The sequence below is a fragment of the Astyanax mexicanus genome, chromosome 8 (assembly GCF_023375975.1).
Source record: "Astyanax mexicanus isolate ESR-SI-001 chromosome 8, AstMex3_surface, whole genome shotgun sequence".
NCBI lineage: Eukaryota > Metazoa > Chordata > Actinopteri > Characiformes > Acestrorhamphidae > Astyanax > Astyanax mexicanus.
The window spans coordinates 42,907,790-42,931,182 of record NC_064415.1 but is presented as its reverse complement, the minus strand read 5'-3'; the positions used below and the strand labels follow the sequence as shown (position 1 = coordinate 42,931,182).

The following is a 23,393-nucleotide window of genomic DNA, read 5'->3' as shown; positions in this document are numbered from 1 at the left end:
GACTAAAAGAGATCTGATGACACTTTAGGTCATATTTATGTAGAAATATAGAAATTTCCAAAGGGTTCACAAACTTTCAAGCACCACTGATTCAGTTCTGATTCGCTCCTCCATTGTTAATGCAGCATAAGCACTGCAGTGATGCTAAGAGCCTCTCTACCACATGCTACAAGGTGAAAACAACCTTGACGAGATGCGGTCAGGATGTGGACGAATGTGAAAAAAATAAAGGCATACAGCAAAGTTATAACAATGTGGGCTCGCATCCTATAATCATCATCTCATATTTTTAACATACTCTTCCCATCTAAAAAAACTCTAATTTTGACCTTGCCTACACCAGCTATTCTGCAATTTGGCCAAATTGGGCGAGACCACAGAGATCGTTTTGGTGCACCGTGTAGGAGGACAGTAGCATTTTGCACAAACTGCTTAATGACTGTGTAATGACCGTGTGCAAATGACGCCATTTCTCCATGCTGGTGTCTATTTATGCGAAAGTGACAACAGCTTGGCAGGAACCCGTCCATGCATGAGGAACACACTGAGCATGTGTACAGCAACCTGCAGTAAAGCTCCTAGTGCCAACGCGACAGAGAGGATCATAAGCCAAACACAGACTTCCTGTGGAGTCATTATTCGTTGGGTTTGTGCACAGAGGAAAATTACAACTCAGAGCACATCTGGCACAGCTGCTGAGGTCAAACAGGTTCACACCAAGAGGGTCAAAGTGATCTCTGTTCACAGCCTTAAGTACATTTATAGAAAAGTGAATAAACAAGAGATTCACAGGTGGAGAAGGGAGGCATGCTTTCTTATAGTGTAGTCGTATTTAAATTACGCATTTTCAATAAGATTAGTGTTTTATTCACTAGTGTTTTTATAAAAAAAGAGAGATCTCTATTATTACCAAGGTGTACCAAGGTCGATTGTTCTATTACCAAGGTCTAAGGATGCACAGAATAGCTGGAAATAAAAACTATTCGTCCAGAAAAGACAAAAAAGTGCTTCCGGTCTTAATTCAAATAAGTGAAAATAGATAAATTATACATTAAGAACTGCCTGAATAAATCATGCTTTAGTAATTACTAAAATATTTAAAGTCATAATGCTATGTTTCTGCAGATATTTTTAGTAGCAGTTTTATCTCTTATCTCTTACGAATTTAAAGATACAAGCTGTACAGGGCTTGAATAGTATTTACAGAAGAAGTCATTTTAGCATAAGCATTTGTTTGTGGCTGTTTTTCTCTTTGTAAATCCTACATGTGACTAGCACTGTTGAGGTACATTTATAAATAAAGTAGCATTACTGAGGTAAATGAATGTCTAAAACTGCACTGCTGAAGTAAATTTATGATTAGAATTGCACTGCTAATGTAAATGTTTTATGCTTGTTTTTTGTTTTCAGTTTATGACAAAATGTCCAAACAATCAGTTCCTCTAAGCAGCTGACCGGCACACTGAAAACCTAAATAACTGATGCCCGCAAAGCAGGAGAAGACTTTAAGAAAAGAGCAAAGCGTTTTCAGGTTGCCATTTCCTCAGATTGTAATGTAATTAAGAAATAGCAGATAACAGAAAGAGTGGAGGTCTGAAAGATTAAGAAAACTTGTGTGTTTAAAACACAAAATCACCTGATGCAGTTTGATAAAGGACTGATAAGATTTAGGCTTTTTCTGGGATAAATAAACCATTTGCATAGTACTAGACCTATATATAACATTGTCACATTGGGTAATTTTAACACTACACATTCCAAATGTGGGTGTTTTAATTGCAAAAATGATTAAAAATAAAGGATGCAGGCAGATGTACAAAAGGTCAGAAAAAAATTTAAATCTCACGACTGACCTATCAGAGTGTGGAAAATGATGGCTACAGTTCCAGCAGCAACCATGCAGAGCACTGCCTTGGTCCGGTCGCGCTTGCTGTTGACGAACACCAGCCCCACATTCTTGAAGTCGCTCATAGGTCCAGTGAAGAACTTCATCAGGGAATAGGCCAGGCCATAACTGGCCAGCATCTCCACCGCATCCTCCTTGACAGTGGCGATCCCTCTGTTTAAAGCCTGCCAAGAACAACAGAAAGAACACAAACCTGTCAGTCAATACCACCACCTGCAGATCCATCCATACTGTTTACTTAGCCAGATCCAACCACTTCATTCATTCAAAAATACCCTCTTTTATGTGGTTCATCAATCTACTGAAAGGTTAAATGGAATTAAAATCATTCCTTCAGGCATCCTTCAGGCACAAAAAGAGTTCTGTATCCAGAATATAAAAGCACTACCTTGCTATCAATTATCAGTAATCAAAAGTCATTCCTGCCATGACCCTCTAAATAAGACCCTAAATCATAGATAAATATTGACCCAGAGGAACATGATCTCATTACGAAAAGCTTGACAATCAGTGTGCTTGAAAAGCAAAAATCCCCCATTATAACCCCCATTTAACTTGTTTTTGGTAAAGTGACATTGTTCGGTGTAAAATAACAGCTTTAAAGACTTATTTATGCATACTTTTCCCCAGAGGACCACCTGAGAACTCCTAATCCGTGTCAACAGTCCTGGCGTCAGTCTTCTTCTCTATCAAAGGATTGGCACAGTAGTGAACATCTGCAGGAACTGTCTGGTTGCACTTAGACACTAAAACCACTCACCCTGACACCTCAAGACTCATTTGATAGCAGCATGTAAATTCATAATGACGGTGTTACCACAGGAGACGTTTAGGAAGGCCCACATCTGTATAAGTTGTAAGGTGTTATCTTGTGAGTGAGGCTGAACACTGGCCAGCATGATCATGAGAAACAGGGCTGATAAAAAGAACAATGTTGCTTATAAACCAAAATATGGAAAATTCATACAAATATCTATATTTTATAAATATTTATGTCGGAAATTAAGACATATCTGAGAAGCATAGGATCTCCTAAAAATAATAATATCTGGCATTTCTGTTTAATTGAATAACAATAAGTCAATCTATCAAAACATCTCCCAAACAGTTAAGCTGCCAGGTTGTGGTAAAACATGCACTGAAACGGGACCCCCAGAGACAGGAATCAGAGATAGGGAATGTACAATTCCATGGAAAAGTATTTGCCCCCTACAGATCTCTTTTGTTTTTGTTTTGTATCACTTACTTACATTTTTCAGATTAACAAACACATTTTAATATAGGACTTATATAACCTGAGTAAATATAAAAAGCAGTTCTTAAATGACAATAAAATTTTATAAGAAAAAAAATATCCAGACCAACCTGTCCCTATGTGAACATGAAAAGAATTAGCAAAAACTGGCAATTAGTCCTTTACATCTCTGTAGAGGAATTGTTTTAATTTAGAAACATTGGAGGGTTTTTGAGCATGAACGGCCTTGTTTAAGATCATGCCATGACATCTCAATCAGACTTCGACTAGGCCGCTCCAAAACCTTTTTTAAGCCATAGTCAGAGGTCAGACGTTGACTTGCAGGTGTGGTTCAGATCATTGTCCTGCTGCAAAACCCAACTATGCCTGAGCTGAAAATCATAGACTGATACAGACATTCTCCTTCAAGATTTTCTGGTAGAGACAAGAATTCATGGTTCAACCAATCAGGTCCTAAAGCAAGAGAAACAGCCTCAGACCATCACACTACCACCACCATCATGTTTGTCTTTTAGCATGATGGGGGGCAACTGCACTTTACCATAGGGCCTGATTTGTTTGGAAAGCTTTTTTCGTTTAATAAATGAAATCATCATTAACATTCCTTGTTCTGCAGAGTCGCATGAGTGCCAGGAATATGGCTCAGAAGGCATCATCTTCTACAGTGACGTGGGTCATAAAGATTGTGAACGGTGGCATCTGACTAGAGTAGTCCATGCGAACAGACAAGCAAATAAGCATACAAGTAGAAATTACATCCACATTTAATGCAGAAAGCCCCACATGCACATCCCACAGATCAGTGCTGCATTCTGTAACACATGGAACACAATTCTAGTTCCTTTCCCAAGATTTCTGGTATGTCTGTGTATATCATGGCCATCATAAGATCAGTCCGTTTTCTCAGGACTGTGACAACACATTCCTCTTAGGAAAACCAGTGTTAAGAAAAAGTCCGAGTCAAATGTGTACATAGTTAAAGTGGAAAAGGCTCAAATGTCTCAGCTGATGGAAAATGCTGATGCATAAAGACATACTTGCTCCCCCCCTACTGTCTGCAGACTTCTCCTTTTACCAAACACCACCAACCACTACTTTTGGACTGCCTGTAATTAGACATCCTGCATCACACTGGAATAAATGCTATTGGGTTATTTCCACAATGCTTTGTAGATATAATTCCAGAGCCAGTTTAGGAGATGCCTAACCACTTCTACTCTTACTCTACTAAAAAGAATGACTTAGCAAAATGAATGCCAGACAACCATGCTTCAAAAACCATAAGCAATGGAAACCTACCAGAGCATTAAACCGTTTTGATGGTGAACACTGATGAGCACTGAACAGCTGGTAAGCTGAGCAGCTTATTGGCTGTTTGTGCTGATATATTTCAAAAAGAAGAGAGACAAGACAAGCATACACCACCCTTGTGTTGGGCAAAGATAGAATTTGGCCTCCACTTTTAACCCATCCGTGCAGTAAACACACACATACACACTAGTGAGTACACTTAAAATACATACATAGTGAGACAGTGAGCACACATGCCCAGAGAAGTGGGCAACAGGGTTAAGAGGTCTTGCTAAGAAGCACAACGGTGGTGGAGTCTTGAACACACAACCTTGCAATTGATAGCCTTGTGCTCTTACTGCTGAGCCACAACAAAATGCATGTATATGTACAAATGTTCAATGTACAAATGAAAACATACATGGGACAGTGTCAGAAACGTCCTAAAATAAAAGGGTTTGAAAATATTTTATGCTGGTCTGCTCTGTACATGTGTATACATTGTCTCTACATTTCTATAAACAGTGATAATATTATAAATGTAGCTCCAAAATGTATTTACATTTATTTAGGACCCTCCATCATCTGACTTAACAACAAAGTGGTATTTTCATGAGTGGTATTTTCCCTCATTAGATACTCTATAATGGTACACATAAGGACTAATTTATGTTCAATGTTAAACATGGATACAGATATGAAGAGAGCCTTTAATTTAACCGTTTTTATGCAGGTTCTATGAAAGCATATGGATATGGACAGAAAGGAAGCAGTACCTCTGACAATTGTGGGCTGAGGGCAGCAAATAGTTTAAGCAAAACACAAAAACTGCCATATGGACACAACAAAAAAGAAACTCTGGCAGAAAAGAAACTGAATGGCCTCACAGACCAACTGTTTACAATGCTATATTTTCTGTCTTTTCTGTAGTGGAGAGAATTATTGCAAAATGCCAGAAGGAGCCTAGGAGTCAGTCCTCATTGAACAGGGGTGAATGAAACTAAAGGGCTACAAACTTAAATGTGAAACTACTCATCCAGGATATTTCTTTAATTTTGTAAATATATATATATATATATATATATATATATATATATATATATATATATACACACATTTAATACTTTTAACCTTTTAAACTTCAATCTTATATTTTATTAATAAAAACATAATGTACTATTTTGTTAAAAGGGCGAAGAAAATGCGTTTTTCCAGTTGTCACAGTAAACAGGTTTTGGGCAGTTAGCTAGCATAACTGCTAATCTGAGCTGACTGCTTGGTAAGATGATGATTGAGACACAGTCAGAGAACTGTTAAAAGACTTATAACACCAGTTCAAAAGCTTTGAACTGGAGTATAAATCAGCCCTAAGGCTGTTCCTGCTTCCCTCATAAACTACTTGTTTACCTGCCGTGTTTAGCTTCTCAGCAGCTTTCCACTCCTCCTTCACTGCACCAGAATAATCCCACACACCACTGTTCATAAACTACTTTAGTATCGGTCTTAACTTATCCACAGAGCCAGCAAAATATGCTCTAGTACCAAAACATAACATTCATGTTGTAATTTATATTATAAAATAACTTGTGCCTGTTAGCATAGTTAGCGAGTGGCACGGTCATGCTACGCTATAAGCATGTTTCCTTGTTATCATGTGATAGTTATTTCTTTAATAAAATGTTACTTGAATTTAAAAAGAGCTGATAATTCCTGGCTTAAATGGCTTTTACACAAAAGGCTAATGTTACTTTTTCTGTTACGCTAACAAGTAGCTCATTTAACTCTAGCTGTGGGCTTTATTTTACAACCCCTGGCAAAAAGTATGGAATCACCAGTCTTGGATGAGCACTCCTTCAGACATTTCATTCTGTAAAACAAACTCTGATCAAAAACATGATACAATAATAAGGTCATTCCAAAGTGCAACTCAGGAACACTCAAAGAAATGAAGAAAAAACATTGTGGAAGTCAGTGAATGTTACTTTTATTGACCAACCACAGGGAAAAAAATATGGAATCACTCAATTCTGAGGAAAAAAGTATGGAATCATGAAAAACAGATAAACAAAAGATGATTCAAAATACATCACTAGTATTTAGTTGCACCACCTTTGGCTTTTATAACGGCTTTCAGTCTCTGAGGCATGGACTTGATGAGTGACAAACAGTATTCTGCATCAATTTGGTGCCAACTCTCTTTGATAGCAGTTGCCAGATCAGCTTTGCAGGTCGGAGCCTTCTTGTGGACCATTTTTTTCAATTTCCACCACAGGTTTTCAATTGGGTTGAGATCTGGACTATTTGCAGGCCATGACATTGACTGAATGTGTCTTTCTCCAAGGAATGCCTTCACTGTTTTTGCCCTATGGCACGATGCATTGTCATCTTGGAAAATTATTTCATTATCTCCAAACATCTGTTCAATTGAAGGGATGAGAAAACTGTCCAAAATGTCAATGTAAACTTGTGCATTGATAGAAGAATTAACCACAGTCATCTCCCCAGTGCCTTTGCCTGACATGCAGCCCCATATCATCAAGGACTGTGGAAATTTGGTTGTTTTCTTCAGGCAGGCCTCTTCATAAATCTCACTGGAACGGCACCAAACAAAAGTTCCAGCATCATCACCTTGTCCAATGCAGATTCTTGACTCATCACTGAAGATAACTTTCATCTAGTCATCCACAGTCCATGATTGCCTCTCCTTAGCCCACTGCAGTCTTGTTCTTTTATGTTTAGGTGTCAATGATGGTTTTCTTTTAGCTTTCCTGTATTGAAATCCCATTTCCTTTAGGCGATTTCTTACGGTTCGGTCACATACATTGGCTCCAGCTTCTTCCCATTTATGCTTCATCTGTTTAGTTGTACTTTTTCGGTTTTCAAGACAAATGGCCTTAAGTTGCTTGTCTTGACGCTTTGATGTCTTTCTCGGTCTACCAGTACGCTTGGCTTTAACAACCATTCCATGCTGTTTGTATTTGGTCCATATCTTGGATACAGCTGACTGTGAACAGCCCACATCTTTAGCAACCATGCGTGAAGAGTTACCTTCTTCAAGAAGTTTCACAATCCTCTCTTTTGTTTCAAGAGACATTTCTCTTGTTGGAGCCATGGTTCTTGCCACTCTAATTCGTCCAGCAGCCCTCCAAGGTGTCATGACTGCAGGTGTTTTTAACTGCAGACTAACGAGCAGATCTAATCTGAGGCAGGTGTCCATTTAGGGAAAGGAAATTGACTGGGTGTGTCCTTATTTTCTACCTTCAATTTGAGTGATTCCATACTTTTTTCCTCAGAATTGAGTGATTCCATATTTTTTTCCCAGTGGTTGGTCAATAAAAGTAACATTCACTGACTTCCACAATGTTTTTTCTTCATTTCTTTGAGTGTTCCTGAAAGCCAACAAGTTGCACTTTGGAATGACCTTATTATTGTATCATGTTTTTGATCAGAGTTTGTTTTACAGAATGAAATGTCTGAAGGAGTGCTCATCCAAGACTGGTGATTCCATACTTTTTGCCAGGGGTTGTATTGTTTAGCCCCAATGTTGTGTCTGACAGGGTTTACCTTAATGGAGAAATAATTTACATGCACCTTAATTACCCAGTGCCCATGTTGAAATGAAAGCGAGGCTGAGGGGTATGCCCCCAAACCGGAAATTTCAAGGCAGCGAAGGAGCCAGCATAATAATATCCACCAGTTTAAATGGCAGCGCCTGTGTGAACAACTAACCTCACACACCTCCCTAAATTATCAGTGAAAGTAGTCGGAAAAATGGAAGAAAATAAGTGCAAGATTCCCCGGCTGTTTTACTAAAAGGCTACAGTAACTCAGAAAACTCACGTGTTAGCTAAATTAGTGACTGTAGAAAACTTTTTACAGGCTTCACTGAACTGAACTATCTGTCCAGGCAAATAATGTGGATCAATCTTTAACCTTTACATTCCAACTGGTGTCTTAAAGAAACACTGTTTTATAAAGTGTTCTGAACTTACTTTTGTGTCCACGTTAATCTGTAATATCAAATCAGACATAAAATGAATCTTAAGACGACTGTTAAATGGCAAATACTGTCCAGCTAAGCATGAGGAGAGCAGGCTCCCCATGGTAGGATATTAATTAGCCAGCCAGCTAATCAGGCTACTTTAAAGAACTTGACTAACAGTACCCCCTCATTCGTTTTGACATTAAACTGTGAAAATAACCAGTTCAGGTTTAATCATAGTCATAGCTGAAGAACAGGGTTTAGCTAGCTTGCTAAAGCTAGCTAGTCTCTTTGCTAACGTTTATCTGGCTAGGCTGGGTAATATTAATATGGCTAGCCTTAGCTAGCTAGCTAGCTAGCACAGTAACATACATCTTAAACTGAAATGGCGATCTCTATTGATTTAGTGAATCATTCAAGGTAAAGTACAGGATCTTTGAGGAAACTATAGAAGGTTTGACCTTTAAAATTTCTTTTCATTTTGAAGAAGTGCATTTGGGAACGCAGCAGTGAGGTGGCATTGCTAGTATTTAGCAGTCCAACGCTACTTCCATCCCCCACAGCCTTGTTTTGGTAGACGATGATGGCGTAGGTGAATAAAGCATATAGTTTTGTTACATAACATTTAACAATTCATTACTAATTTCAGAATAATTTAATTACTACTTTTAAAATAATTATTTTATTATAATAATAGTAATTCTCACTATCCAGAAGTCTGGTGAGTAAAAGCATGAGGAAAGGTTTAAATTATCTTGTCTTGTGCACATTGGGCTGAAATAATCCAGAAGTCTTTTGTACAAGGCTGGCTCAGCAAACAAATGGGTTTGTTTTCAGTCCAGTACTTTTTACCATGCATACAATCCCTCACTAATCTATATAGGTGGATTTGGCTACACTCTGTGTGACCTTAAAGACAAGAGTTTTATTTGGTCTTTTCAGGCCCTGGATCTTTCAGTCTGTATTCACAGTCAGAGCTGTGGTCTATTTATCAAAGTCTTTCTGTCTGTTTGCAGACAAAGGTGACCTAGTTGATAGAAAGTGAGATAGTGGATTCCACAAAGCCCTTGAGACGGTGACCCTCCAGCAAATGTCCTTCCTTCAAGACACAATATGCCCCCACCCACCCCAGCCAGGAAGAACATTGCATCCTTCATTTCTGCACATGCACACAAAGCAAATGAGTGCCAGACAGACTTAACGCTGAGGATGCTGGAGCTCATTAATGACAGCCAATGTAAAAAAATTATATTTCAGAGCACTCCTATAAAAAATGCTCACTCTATGTAAAGAAATCATGCAAATTATGCCCAGGTTCTTAATTATAGTAAAACAACATGTATCTCCATTTATGCATTTTATACCTTTTAAAAACATATTTTTAAAAATTACCAATTATTTAACATATGACTTCCAGAGAAAGGGAAAAAAGTTTGTTTTTTCTTACGCTGTAATGTTGCTTTTAATTTTCACATAATGCATAATAAGGTGTATGTTGGCTCTGCCCCACAATAACCTTGTATCTCCAAAATGGTTCCAAAAAAGTTAATAGGAGAAAGAAATCTTCTTAACTGGAATAAAAAGATCTTACTCAAAGGCATGTTGGAACATTTCTATTTGAGAGAGAAAAAGAACAAAATAGATTAACATTGTCAAAAAGAAAAAAAATGGAGATATCTATGATTTTCGTGTGACAGCAAAAGTACACACATTATATTATACACACACAGACCCCACCAATTCCTCCACAAATTTTGGTTGCAGAATTTTTTGGTGCTACCACTGATTTAAATGAGGGAATTATTTATTTGTTTTATTAAAAAATAGGCAAGTAAAATGTGTTGTCTTTGTTATTGTACAGGGGAAACAAAGTCGTGCTAATTGATTCATTGACTGCATTACATTCTCACTAAATGATGTTCTAACATTATAGTTTGGAAAAATATACTTTCTTTCTGGAACTTATAATACTGATTCTGGCTAATACTAGTGTAAACTAATGACAGTGAATTTTTACTGTTCTGTTAATACACCATGCCGCCTCTCCTTCTTTTCTGATATTAAAGCCTAACATTTCATTTTATACTATTTTTTTATATTAAGTTGAGCATCTATAAGTTGGCCATCATATTCCACTGTGTGAGTGATTGAATATAGGAGAAAACACAGCTAACGAAAGCACATCACAAAGTGTGAGTTACAAAATTCAATTGGTATCTTTCTCCTTCTCCAATATCCTTTCCAGGATTGTCGGACAATATCAGCTCTATTCCAATGTCAAACAATATGCCAACTGTATAAAGTGAACAGATACTTGTGAATATCTTGTGAAAACCTCCAGGAAAACTGTTGTGCCTGATAAAATCACACCAGCCCAACACACAGACACAGTCCACACCCACATCACTCCCCAATGTGTTAAGAATGATCCACCACCCCAATAATAACTGGCCAGTTGTGGGTCTGTGGTTGTGGATGACAGCCAGTAATTGTAAATCTACAAAGTGCACCTAAGGTAGATGGATAGATGTTACTGATCAAATAACTTTGAATGGAGGGCGGTTTCTAATGATCTGGTAAATCCCAGCATAAGCTGTTACATTAAATGAAGCGGCAACTTTTGTTTAGAGAGAATTTCTTGCTCCTATGCTCCCCATACAGACAAGAAGTACTTTACTTCTAAAAGACATGTTTTACACATGCATTTCAGATCAAGCTGATAGATACAGAACCATCACTGAAAGAGAAAGAATCATGTGGATTGACATTAAATAATAATACTACATGAATTCACACAAATATGACATTGTGTTGTTGTGAGTTATATAGTGCAGTTAGCAGCTTGCCAAGAACAAAGTAGCAGGTATAGTAATGCAGTATTTTACAAAAAAAACATTACACATATCGTTGCTTTAAAGACTATGTTGAGCTTCAATAATTCATCTAAAGCCACAGCTCTTGTCATTCCTTATCTACCATATTCTTCTGTTGCTCTGTCACAGACGCACTCACTCGTCTCTTTCCCTCCCTCACAGTGTGTGTGTGTGTGTGTGTGTTACCAATTCATCTCCTGTGCCTTACAACAGTGTGCAGAAAGATAATAGATGTCTGTTAGTGGGGGCGGGCAGACTTCACCAGAGCTTCTTTTCATATCTCTCCTTCCTGCTGATTTTCTGCAGCTCAGAAACAGATCAGGTTCTTGCTTTATTTGTCTAGGCCCCTTATACACTCTTAATAAGAGGTTTCTAGTTTAGTATAGGCAATGATTTTATATACAACCAATTCAAAGGTATTTTTTACATTGGTGAAACATTTTCTGTAGATGGCTCTTTATAGAGCATTGAACAAACCATTCTATACAAAACAAAAAAGAGATGGTTTGTTTACCTACAGAATAAAAATCAGAACATTTCTGTAAAAATCTTTCTTCACATAGTTTTACCACTCAGATGTTTAATATTGTCCTCAATAAAGGTGTATCAGTATCTCAGTCTATTATAAAGAGAATACTTCATGAGAGCAAATACAGAGGGTTCATCACAAGGTGCAAATCATTAACAGAAAGGCCATATTAGACTTTACCAAAAAAACATCTAATAAAGCCAGAAGAGCTCTGGAACAGCATTTATTGGACAAATGAAATTAAGATCAACCTGTACCAAGATGATGGGAAGCAGAAAGTATGGAGAAGGTGAATCTTGAAACAAAGCTCACCATATATATTCTCTGTAAAACATGGTGGTAATATAGGCCTGCATGGATTCAAGTGGCACTGGGTCACTAGGGATTATTAAATATATGACAAAAGACGGAAGCAGAAGGATAAATTCTAAAGAGCCCAGGGATAAAATTTCTGCTCAGATTCAACCAAATGCAGCAAGGTTCATTGGATGCCGCTTAACAGTAGAGATGGACAATGACCGAAAACATGGATGGATGGATGGATGGATGGATGGATGGATGGATGGATGGATGGATGGATGGATGGATGGATGGATGGATGGATGGATGGATGGATGGATGGATGGATGGATGGATGGATGGATGGATGGATGGATGGATGGATGGATGGATGGATGGATGGATGCTTTATTGATCCCCGAATTGCAAAGCAACTCAGGTACAGATGTGAAATATTCTACAGTAAACCTGTTTGAGCAGCATTTTACTGCAGAAACACCCACAAACCAGGAACAACTGAGGACAGCTGCAGCAAAGGCCTGGCAAAACATCATGAAGGAGGAAACCCAGTGTTTGGTGATGTCAGTGGGTTCTACACTTTAAGCAGTCATTACCTGCAAAGGATACCTGACAAAGTATTAATAAAACACATTTACTTATGGTAAAGTTAATTAATTTTGATTACTTTTGAGCCTCAGAAATGAGGAGGCTTTTGTAGGAAAATGGTTGTAATTACTTTTAACCCCTTAAATTAAGATCAAGCAGTTAGATTCAGAACCACCACTGAAAGGAGCATGTGAACAGAGGCAGTAGAATAATGTTACAGGATTTAACACAAATATGACTCAAATTACTCGCCAAAAGACACTATTCTCTCTCCTTAGTACAATGACAATGCTGCATATTGTTGCTTCAACAGAACACCAGTATGCAGGTAAATTAAGTCATTTGTGTTAAAGTAGTGAGCTGCTCTAAAAGTGAATTCACTCTTGTGTAATTTTCCCTGACAAACCACCCCATCCTAATTTCACAACAGCTACTGCATTGGTTTGTTGAAATAGTAATTAAATTGCAGCCACCTGTGTCTTTTTTGGTCAATTTGTTTAACTGCATGCAGGAACAGTGCAATTAAGACAGCGAGTATGTGGATGTCCAGTGAAGCACATCACCGGTGGGAGACTAAGTCCTGCTGCCTGATAAACACATCCCTGTGATCGCTGATGGATTATGGCATCCGGTGCAGTGTGTGAGGCAAGTGCTTGTTAAAAATACCAACTCCAGTATGATTCATTTTCCACTCCAGAGAAGCCTCCTGCCTCACCAAACTACAAGGTGCTTGCTGTAATGAGGCTCAACTGGGAAGACTACAAACCCAATGAACTCTACTCACCTGTATCTGAACACCATGATCAGATATGAGGAATCACGATAATGATTTAGTGTTAAATCTTGTAACATAACTCTACTGCTTCTTCTACTTACAATGATGGTTCTGCATCTCCCAGCTTGTCCAGAAAAGCATGTCTGATTGTACATTAATTTATCATTATCATTTAGTCATATGCAATGGTGTAAAAAAAATAGACTTTACCATTATTGAAAAGGTGTTTACTGTAATAGCCTCCTTATAACTCTTTTTTTTCCACTGGTAAAACTTAGGAACATCTCAACCTGTAATCAGTATGACTAGTTTTCACTACATGATTTTAGCATGATTTTCCAGACACTCAACAAAAACCTCTGCTTGGCTGCAAATTTGAGATCAGTGCTCGCTCAGACATGTAGTGTAAACTGCTGAAAGATGCTCACCTAGCTGACGCTGGTGAGTCACAGATGCCCAACAAACATCTAGCAGGTTTAATATCTAGACCAGTTGGCAACTGTGAGTCCAGAACAGTGACTACCCACAGCCAATGGGTTTGCGTAAAAAGAAAACCAGTAACGTATGTTCTGCATGAAATAGATAGTTCTCACATTTCATTCTAGTGTGATCTAGTTTCAAAGCATGTTTTTCGAGAGCAGCCAGATGAGTCTGCAATTTCCCGCAGTGAAAAACCGTGACCCCAGAAGAGCTACAACAACTGAGAGACTCTTGATTACAGTCCAACAAGTCACATAGTGTAAACTAGGCAGTAGGATGTAGTAAATGTTTCAGAACAGAGTTACTAACTGTACATTACATTTTTATATTGCAGACTTCCTCATTTCTCATTTATTTTGTATATTTAGTTTATACACACACTACAAAGAAAAAAGTCATGGGAAAACTGCTCATTCATTGTTTCCTCTAAATGCAAGAGTTTTATAAAAGAGTTTATCCTGCTTTTGTTGGAGCAACTATATCTACTGTTTAGAAAATACCTAATTTCAAAGAACACAGTTTTACTGCTACATTGTTCAATGTTGGGGAAATTTGTCATCATCAAGGTGAATTTAAAAATGTATTCATCAACAGTGTGGCTCAAGGTGAATATCATCTTTTTTTTTATTAAATATTTTAACAATTAAATTGTTAAGTCTTACACTGTTCGTCTAGGACTAGGACTGAGTGATATAACTAACAACTCATATCCCAATATGCTTAGGAGAAATTGTGATATATGATATAATAAAAAACCTTAACAAAGTTTAATGTACCAGTAATCTATTATAACACCAAAAACAGCAAAAGAGCATGCAGTATAAGTACATAGTAAGTATTTAACTGTGGATCTTCACTGTCTGGACAAAAAAAGTATCCAACTGGATTTAAGTAAGTAAATGATGTGGGGTTGATGCTGCAGTTGGTCTGCAGGTCTAGATTCAGCAACAGTATGTGCTGAAAGAATGAGGTCAGCTGACTACCTGAATATACTGAATATAGACCAGGTTATTCCATCAATGGATTTTTTCTTCCCTAATGGCACGGGCATATTCCAAGATTACAATACCAGTATTCATGGGGCTGGAATTGTGAAACAGTGATTCAGGGAGCATGAGATCATCATTTTCACACATGGATTGTTCACCACAGAGTCCGGATCTTAACCTCATTGAGAATCTTTGGGATGCTGGAGAAGACTTTGTGCAGTGGTCTGACTCTACCATCATCAATGCTGCTGCAAGATCTTGGTGAAAAATTAACGCAACACTGGATTGAAATAAATCTTGCGACATTGCAGAAGCTTATCGAAACAATGCCACAGTGAATGTGTGCTGCAATCAAAGCTAAAGGCGCTCCAACAAAATATTAGAGTGTGTGACCTTTTTTTTGATGGCAGGCAGATAATATGTGTATTTTAATACTATACATAAGTCCAGTGCACTCTTTATAGTATTTCCCTGATTCAGCTAATGGCACTGGATAATGTTGTTTAAGAATGTGAAAAAAGTCTTAAGTCTTAAGTCTGCTCCATTAAATAAGATGTTCCTACAATATAATACGCACAAGGCTAGTCTTAAGTATCATCCCCCTAGAAACCTAACAAGGTCAACACAAACGTACCATACACATTCCTATTTGGAATGATGTTGCAGATGTGTTCCAGGTGCAATATTAAGATATGATCATTTTTGATAACTTGTATAAAATAGTTTCAAATACATTGATATTAATGATATATTACCCAGCCCCATCTAGGGCAGTAAATAGAACTAGATTGCAGTTCCTACAGAAACTGCGAGTGTGATTGCAGTGCTGGCTGGTATCTGCTATGGTGTTGCTAAGGTGTTGCTATGGTATCCGGGGTGGTTGCTAAGGTGTTGCTAGGTGGTTGCTAAGGTGTTGCTAGGCGGTTGCTAAGGTGTTGCTATGGTATCCGGGGTGGTTGCTAAGGTGTTGCTAGGTGGTTGCTAGGTGGTTGCTAGGGTGTTGCTAGGGTGTTGCTAAGGTGTTGCTATGGTATCCGGGGTGGTTGCTAAGGTGTTGCTAGGTGGTTGCTAGGGTGTTGCTAGGCGGTTGCTAAGGTGTTGCTATGGTATCCGGGGTGGTTGCTAAGGTGTTGCTAGGTGGTTGCTAGGCGGTTGCTAGGGTGTTGCTAGGCGGTTGCTAAGGTGTTGCTATGGTATCCGGGTGGTTGCTAAGGTGCTTCTAAGTGGTTGCTAGGTGGTTGCTAAGTTGTTGCTAGGCGGTTTCTAAGGTGTTGCTATGGTATCCGGGATGGTTGCTAAGGTGTTGCTAGGTGGTTGCTAGGTAGTTGCTAAGGTGTTGCTAGGCGGTTGCTAAGGTGTTGCTATGGTATCCGGGGTGGTTGCTAAGGTGTTGCTAGGTGGTTGCTAGGTGGTTGCTAGGGTGTTGCTAGGCGGTTGCTAAGGTGTTGCTATGGTATCCGGGGTGGTTGCTAAGGTGTTGCTAGGTGGTTGCTAGGTGGTTGCTAGGGTGTTGCTAGGCGGTTGCTAAGGTGTTGCTATGGTATCCAGGGTGGTTGCTAAGGTGTTGCTAGGTGGTTGCTAGGTGGTTGCTAGGGTGTTGCTAGGCGGTTGCTAAGGTGTTGCTATGGTATCCGGGGTGGTTGCTAAGGTGTTGCTAGGTGGTTGCTAGGTGGTTGCTAAGGTGTTGCTAGGCGGTTGCTAAGGTGTTGCTATGGTATCCAGGGTGGTTGCTAAGGTGTTGCTAGGTGGTTGCTAGGTGGTTGCTAGGGTGTTGCTAGGCGGTTGCTAAGGTGTTGCTATGGTATCCGGGGTGGTTGCTAAGGTGTTGCTAGGTGGTTGCTAAGGTGTTGCTAGGCGGTTGCTAAGGTGTTGCTATGGTATCCGGGGTGGTTGCTAAGGTGTTGCTAGGTGGTTGCTAGGCGGTTGCTAAGGTGTTGCTATGGTATCCGGGGTGGTTGCTAAGGTGTTGCTAAGTGGTTGCTATGCGGTTGCTAAGGTGTTGCTAGGCGGTTGCTAAGGTGTTGCTATGGTATCCGGGGAGGTTGCTAAGGTGTTGCTAGGTGGTTGCTAGGTGGTTGCTAAGGTGTTGCTAGGCGGTTGCTAAGGTGTTGCTATGGTATCTGTGGTGGTTGCTAAGGTGTTGCTAGGTGGTTGCTAGGGTGTTGCTAGGCGGTTGCTAAGGTGTTGCTATGGTATCCGGGGTGGTTGCTAAGGTGTTGCTAAGGTGTTGCTAGGCGGTTGCTAAGGTGTTGCTATGGTATCCGGGGTGGTTGCTAAGGTGTTGCTAGGTGGTTGCTAGGTGGTTGCTAGAGTGTTGCTAGGCGGTTGCTAAGGTGTTGCTATGGTATCCGGGGTGGTTGCTAAGGTGTTGCTAGGTGGTTGCTAGGTGGTTGCTAGGGTGTTGCTAGGCGGTTGCTAAGGTGTTGCTATGGTATCCGGGGTGGTTGCTAAGGTGTTGCTAGGTGGTTGCTAGGTGGTTGCTAGGGTGTTGCTAGGCGGTTGCTAAGGTGTTGCTATGGTATCCAGGGTGGTTGCTAAGGTGTTGCTAGGTGGTTGCTAGGTGGTTGCTAAGGTGTTGCTAGGCGGTTGCTAAGGTGTTGCTATGGTATCCAGGGTGGTTGCTAAGGTGTTGCTAGGTGGTTGCTAGGTGGTTGCTAGGGTGTTGCTAGGCGGTTGCTAAGGTGTTGCTATGGTATCCGGGGTGGTTGCTAAGGTGTTGCTAGGTGGTTGCTAAGGTGTTGCTAGGCGGTTGCTAAGGTGTTGCTATGGTATCCGGGGTGGTTGCTAAGGTGTTGCTAGGTGGTTGCTAGGCGGTTGCTAAGGTGTTGCTATGGTATCCGGGGTGGTTGCTAAGGTGTTGCTAAGTGGTTGCTATGCGCTTGCTAAGGTGTTGCTAGGCGGTTGCTAAGGTGTTGCTATGGTATCCGGGGAGGTTGCTAAGGTGTTGCTAGGTGGTTGCTAGGTGGTTGCTAAGGTGTTGTTAGGCGGTTGCTAAGGTGTTGCTATGGTATCTGTGGTGGTTGCTATGGTGTTTCTAGGTGGTTGCTAGGTGATGTATGTGCATAAATTAGATTAAATGGTGTTTGCACGTTGCTACGCAACGTGCAAATACATCAATCAGCTATGCACGCTAGGTTGCTCTGGCCGTTCGGGGGTGTCCAAACTTTTGACCCGTGGCTCCAGTACACACAGTACTGGGGGGCCGGGGTGTCCAAACTTTTGACCCATGGCTCCATTACACACAGTACTGGGGGGCCGGGGTGTCCAAACTTTTGACCTAACGCTGATTTATCCCATAGCTGCTCCATTACACACAGTACTGGAGTTCTAGCTACCTGTCCTTCGATCTAGCTGCCGTCCTCCGATTGGCCCCATTCATTCCAATGGGGCCACTTCGTACGACATTCGTACGAAATCCGTACGTCGTAACTTTTCGTAACGCATATTTTCGGAAAGAGCTCAATAAGTTCTACAGGTCCTCAATTGGTTTCATCTTAGTATTTCAAAAATTGCGACGTCCACGGACGTGCAAAGTTCTGCCCATTCATTTTCAATGGTCAAAAAAACGCGTACTTACGAAGTTTTTACGAAAAACGTAAGTCCGATCGGAAAGCTGTATACAAGCCCACCATTCCCGATAAGGACGCACGTTTTCTCTTTTGAACGAAGTCGATATTTCGAAAACTGCGGCACTAGTTAACCGGACAAAAAACAGGTGGAATAATAATAATAATAATAAGAAGAAGAAGAAGAAGAAGAAGAATAAGACTTAAGAAGATCAATACTGTGATTGCATTACTGCAATCACACTAATTAATATATGAGTCATAGACATCAAAACCTGTAGTTCATTTCAGCATCACTGTAAAGAAATCTGGGCCACTCTTTGTGATTGTCTTAATACTGCATTGCCTGTATTGTAGATCATTTCCCTTTAAATATTCCTCTGGGTCAAGGTATAGGTCACTGTATCAGACTGTATGCTAGTGTGTTCATTTTTAAAGTAATACGCCTGTCTCAGTAAGTACATTATTGCATTACTGACTTATCAGACAGTATGTGCAAATGACCCCAATATGTTTGTGCTGACCTCAATATTGCTGGTTTACTTTGAAAGGAGAGCCTTTTATATTTAATGAGCTGATATTGGAACTTGTTTAAAAACAGTATTTTATAGATATTTAAACATTTTTTTCATTCTGATTCCAACAACTGAATAGGCCTGTCACAATATGCATTTTATGTGGATGATATATCGTCCCAGAAATCATTGCAATGAATTATATTATTGTCATTTTAAACCATTAAAATACCACTGTCATAATGATAATAGATTAGCATACTAAAGCAATGATGCCCTTTTAAAGACAACAACATTTTAATTAACCATAGTTAATAGGAGTTTTATACTTTTTTTCTTCACCTGCTGCAGTCCACACTATGGTCCTGCTGCAGACCATTTAAAATCATGGGTTTCTTTAATTTTACCAAAAACCTCTGGAATATTATCAAGAGGAAGACGGATGATCACAAGACATCAGACCAAGCTAAACTGCTTGAAGTTTTGCACCAGGAGTGGCATAACGTTATCCAAAAGCAGTGTGTAAGACTGGTGGAGGAGAACATGCCAAGATGCATGAAACCTTTGATTAAAAAACAGGGTTATTCCACCAAATATTGATTTCTAAACTCTTAAAACTTTATGAATATAAACATGTTTGCTTTGCATTGTTTGAGGACTAAAAGCTCTGCATCTTTTTTGTTATTTCAGACAGTACTCATTTTCTGATTATAAATGCACTAAATGGCAACATTTTTATTTAGAATTTGGGAGAAATGTTGTCTGTAGTTTATAGAATAAAACAACAATGTTAATTTTACTCAAACATGTACCTATAAATAGCAAAATCAGAGAAACTGATTCAAAAACTGAAGTGGTCTCTTTTTTTTCAGAGCTGTATGTGAACAAATATACAAATAAAATCAATAAATGATATCACAATTAGCAAATGCTACTAAGGTAATGTTCATTTATTGTACAATAAGGTGATAATGTATATACCTTTTATTGATCTTAATTGGTTTGTAAAGGGTGCAATCATAGCCTTCTAATAAAACATACTATGATATTAGCTTTAATTATTATTTTATCAGTGGCAACAAAATGATCTTAAAATAACAATGCTATTGTTAAATGCAATATATCTGGGACAGATCCACACATGATCTGTGACAGTGTTACAGATCACTAGATTTGTGCTCATATGATGTGTATCAGCAAGTACAGTGTCTAGAAAGCCAATCTGACAAAGAGGTGGGCTATTGTAGCCTCTGATAACAAGCCCACCACCCAACCCTAGCAGGCCTTATTTATCTAATTTCTCTCACTGACTGTAAACAAAAACAAGCTGCAGTTCACGCTGAGGTTACGAGCCATTCCCCTCCAAAAAATCAGCCCATCCAAAAGTGCACATTCATCTGCCTCAGATTGGCTGTGTATTGTTCAGGGCTGAATGCTGCTGGTGATGCCCCGAGTGACCAGCTGTTGACGGTCACACTCGAGCTATCTGTCCATGTTTGGGATGCTCCCGGTGGTCCACAGAGCCCGTTTCCCTGTTTTTTTTACCCAGCTACCTAGCCAGCTAGATTCTTCGTGTGGCGCTTGGAGGGCTAGCTTGCTGGGTATTTAGGCTACCCATGTGCTCCAGAGGGTTTGCTGCAGTGCTCAGTGAGGCAGCTTGCTTTATCTGGTAGCACAGATATAGGCTACGCTAACCGTAGCAGCGGCGTTAAGCTGGAGACCCAGTCAGTGTTCCGTCGAATTGTGCTACCCATCAAAATGTGCTAGCGAGCGGCACAGAGGCTCTGCGCATGCGCTGACCCCAATTTGATACGTCTGTGTTTTTATTATAATTCTTCTTGATATTTTTTTCCTGAGGTGTATTTCACAATCTGAGCTTAATTTTAATCCTTTTCTTAAGGGCTACACGAGTGTAAACAGCGATCCTAAGAAAAATATATATTCTTCATAATCTATAATTGGCTTATAGTACTACTGTATTTGCCCTGGTATAGTGATACACCTTTTTATTACTGTTGACATTATAACATATAAATACAAGATATATAAGATACATAAGCTACACAAAATTATATAACAGAAAAAAATAAGGATTAATAAAAAATGATCCATCATGTAGTCTTCAGAGAGTTGAGATATTTGAACAAACATGCTCATATATCAATAAACAAAAAACAATAAAACAAGGGTTGGCACCACAAGATTTGCATAATCTTATATAGCTATTTGTGGGAGCAAATACAAAAAAATATAAAATCATATATTTTATTCATCAATACTGTATTTGCCTAGATATAGTGATTTAGGTTATCCAATACTATTCATACCTAAACCGATTTTAATGTTAACATGATTACATACAAATACAAGATATACATATATAAACTACATAATCTAATGTAGCAGAATAAAATGATCTAAAATGAATTCATTAAAAAACGACATGACATAGATAGTATAGATTGGGACTGTCCACTTATCTAACATGCTTATATATTCAGCAAATTTAGTCTTAAAAATTAAAAACAAGCAAAAAAAAAAACAAGGTTTGGCACCGCTGGATTTGCTCAGTCCTGCCTAGCTAACCTGCACTCTGCTGGGAGCATATTCTGATATCACGTCTTTGCCTAGCTATAAATAAACACTCTGATAGCACGTTTTGGCAAGGTAGCACAAATTGACAGAACACAAGGTTGCTGCTGGTGGTGGTGGTGATGATGATGTCCTGAGTGACCAGATGTTGATGTTCACACTCTCTGCCCTGTATGTCCCTGTTTGTCTGCCCAGCTTTGCTATAATATAGTGATGTTGTGGTATAACAGCTATATAACCAGGTTAGATAGATTAGTGTGACACCTGGGTAGCGGTAGTTAGGTAGCGTTAGGTAGGCAGGCTGCCTATAGGGCCCCACCGTACAGCACCGGTGGGCTACACGGGGGGGGGGGGGGGGTCCTGGGGGAGGTGTGCAGCTTGCTGCAGTGCATCACTGAGGTAGATAAATGTATCTGTTAGTGTACAGGCCGGGCTGTAGTTCGTGTGTGTGTGTGTATCTGAGTGTAAGGAGGCAGAATTACTCGCCTGCTCGCCGAGGTCGATGGCGATGTTGGTGATGGCCAGAGGGACCAGGAATCGGATGAGAGGCCAGTAATGGGCGAGAGCCGGGAACGTCACCATGTCGCCGGTTGAGGAGGAGACCTGCGAACATCTGCTGCTGCCGCGCGCCGGGAGGAGGAGAGGAGAGGCCAGGCCAGCGCGAGCTCAGGGCGCGAGCGTGTGTCTGTGAGAGGGTGTGTGTTTTTATAAGAGAGTGAGAGAGTATGGGAGTGTGCGCGGCTTGTTTTCTAGCAGGAATCCAGTGAGATGGGCTCCGTCCCTGTCCTCCTACACAACAGCAGCAGCATCATAAACAATGATGGGGAGAGCGGAGGGCGGCCAGAAATTTCCGCGGACTCGGTCTCCATTGTTCCTCCATCCGCCCAGCGAGGAGCAGCGCAAACAACCAGCACCCCAACACGCGCGCGCGGCCTCAAAAACACACACAAACACCTGCTACCGGTACCGTTTCAATCGGTCGCGAGGCCGCCGTGCTGCGGTAGATCTGCCTCGCGCGCGGCTCCTCCGCCTTTAAACCCGCCCCCCCTCTCCGCTCTTCCCTCGCGGCACGTGGGGGAAATCACGCCCACAGACTGACGTCATGGAGAAGAAGCGCGTGCACGGCCGCTCCAGACAACAAATAACAGATCATTAATAAAAAAAACTCAGAATAACATATACAATTATTAAAACTCTGTCATTATTACTAAACCTGATCAGAGCAATTAATAAACAATACTGAAAACTGCTCAGAATAAAATAAAATACTATTAAAACTCCACAGAGTGACAATCATTATTACTAAACCTGATCAGACCAATTAATAAAGAATATCCAAAAATGTTTACAGTAATAGTCAATTAATAAAAATCATAAAAACTGTCACATAAAACTACGTATAACAATTTGAAAAAAAAAATGTAACAGTGTAAAAAATACAAAAACAAATTAAAAGCTGTTCAGAGAAACAAATACTGAAATCAGCTCAGAGTAAATACACAAAAAAACGAGATCAAACAATTCATAATAATGCTAAAAACTGCTCTAAATAACACAATTTATAAATAAATACCAAAATCTGCTCAGAACAGATAATTTCAAAAATATATAAATTTGATGCAAATCATTCATAAAAACCTTGCTCAGATTAAAAGATAATTCATAAAACAATTATATTGCTCAGATTTACATATAGTTCATAAACAACTACTAATAACTACTCAGAGTAACAGATAATTAATTAAAAATTCTGAAA

At 39.6% G+C, this 23,393-nt stretch overlaps 1 protein-coding gene across 1 annotated transcript in view; it reads right to left on the bottom strand.

Moving 5' to 3' along the window:
- Positions 1-22,671, bottom strand: part of ankhb (ANKH inorganic pyrophosphate transport regulator b) — a 59,647-nt gene extending 36,976 nt beyond the window's left edge. The window contains exons 1-2 of the mRNA XM_022678008.2: positions 22,124-22,671; positions 1,854-2,070 (exon numbers count right to left, since the gene is read on the bottom strand). Coding sequence (XP_022533729.1) covers positions 1,854-2,070; positions 22,124-22,219 — 313 coding nt within the window. The 5' untranslated portion in view covers positions 22,220-22,671. The remainder of the gene's footprint in view (positions 1-1,853; positions 2,071-22,123) is intronic.
- Between the last annotated feature and the right edge of the window lie 722 nt (positions 22,672-23,393).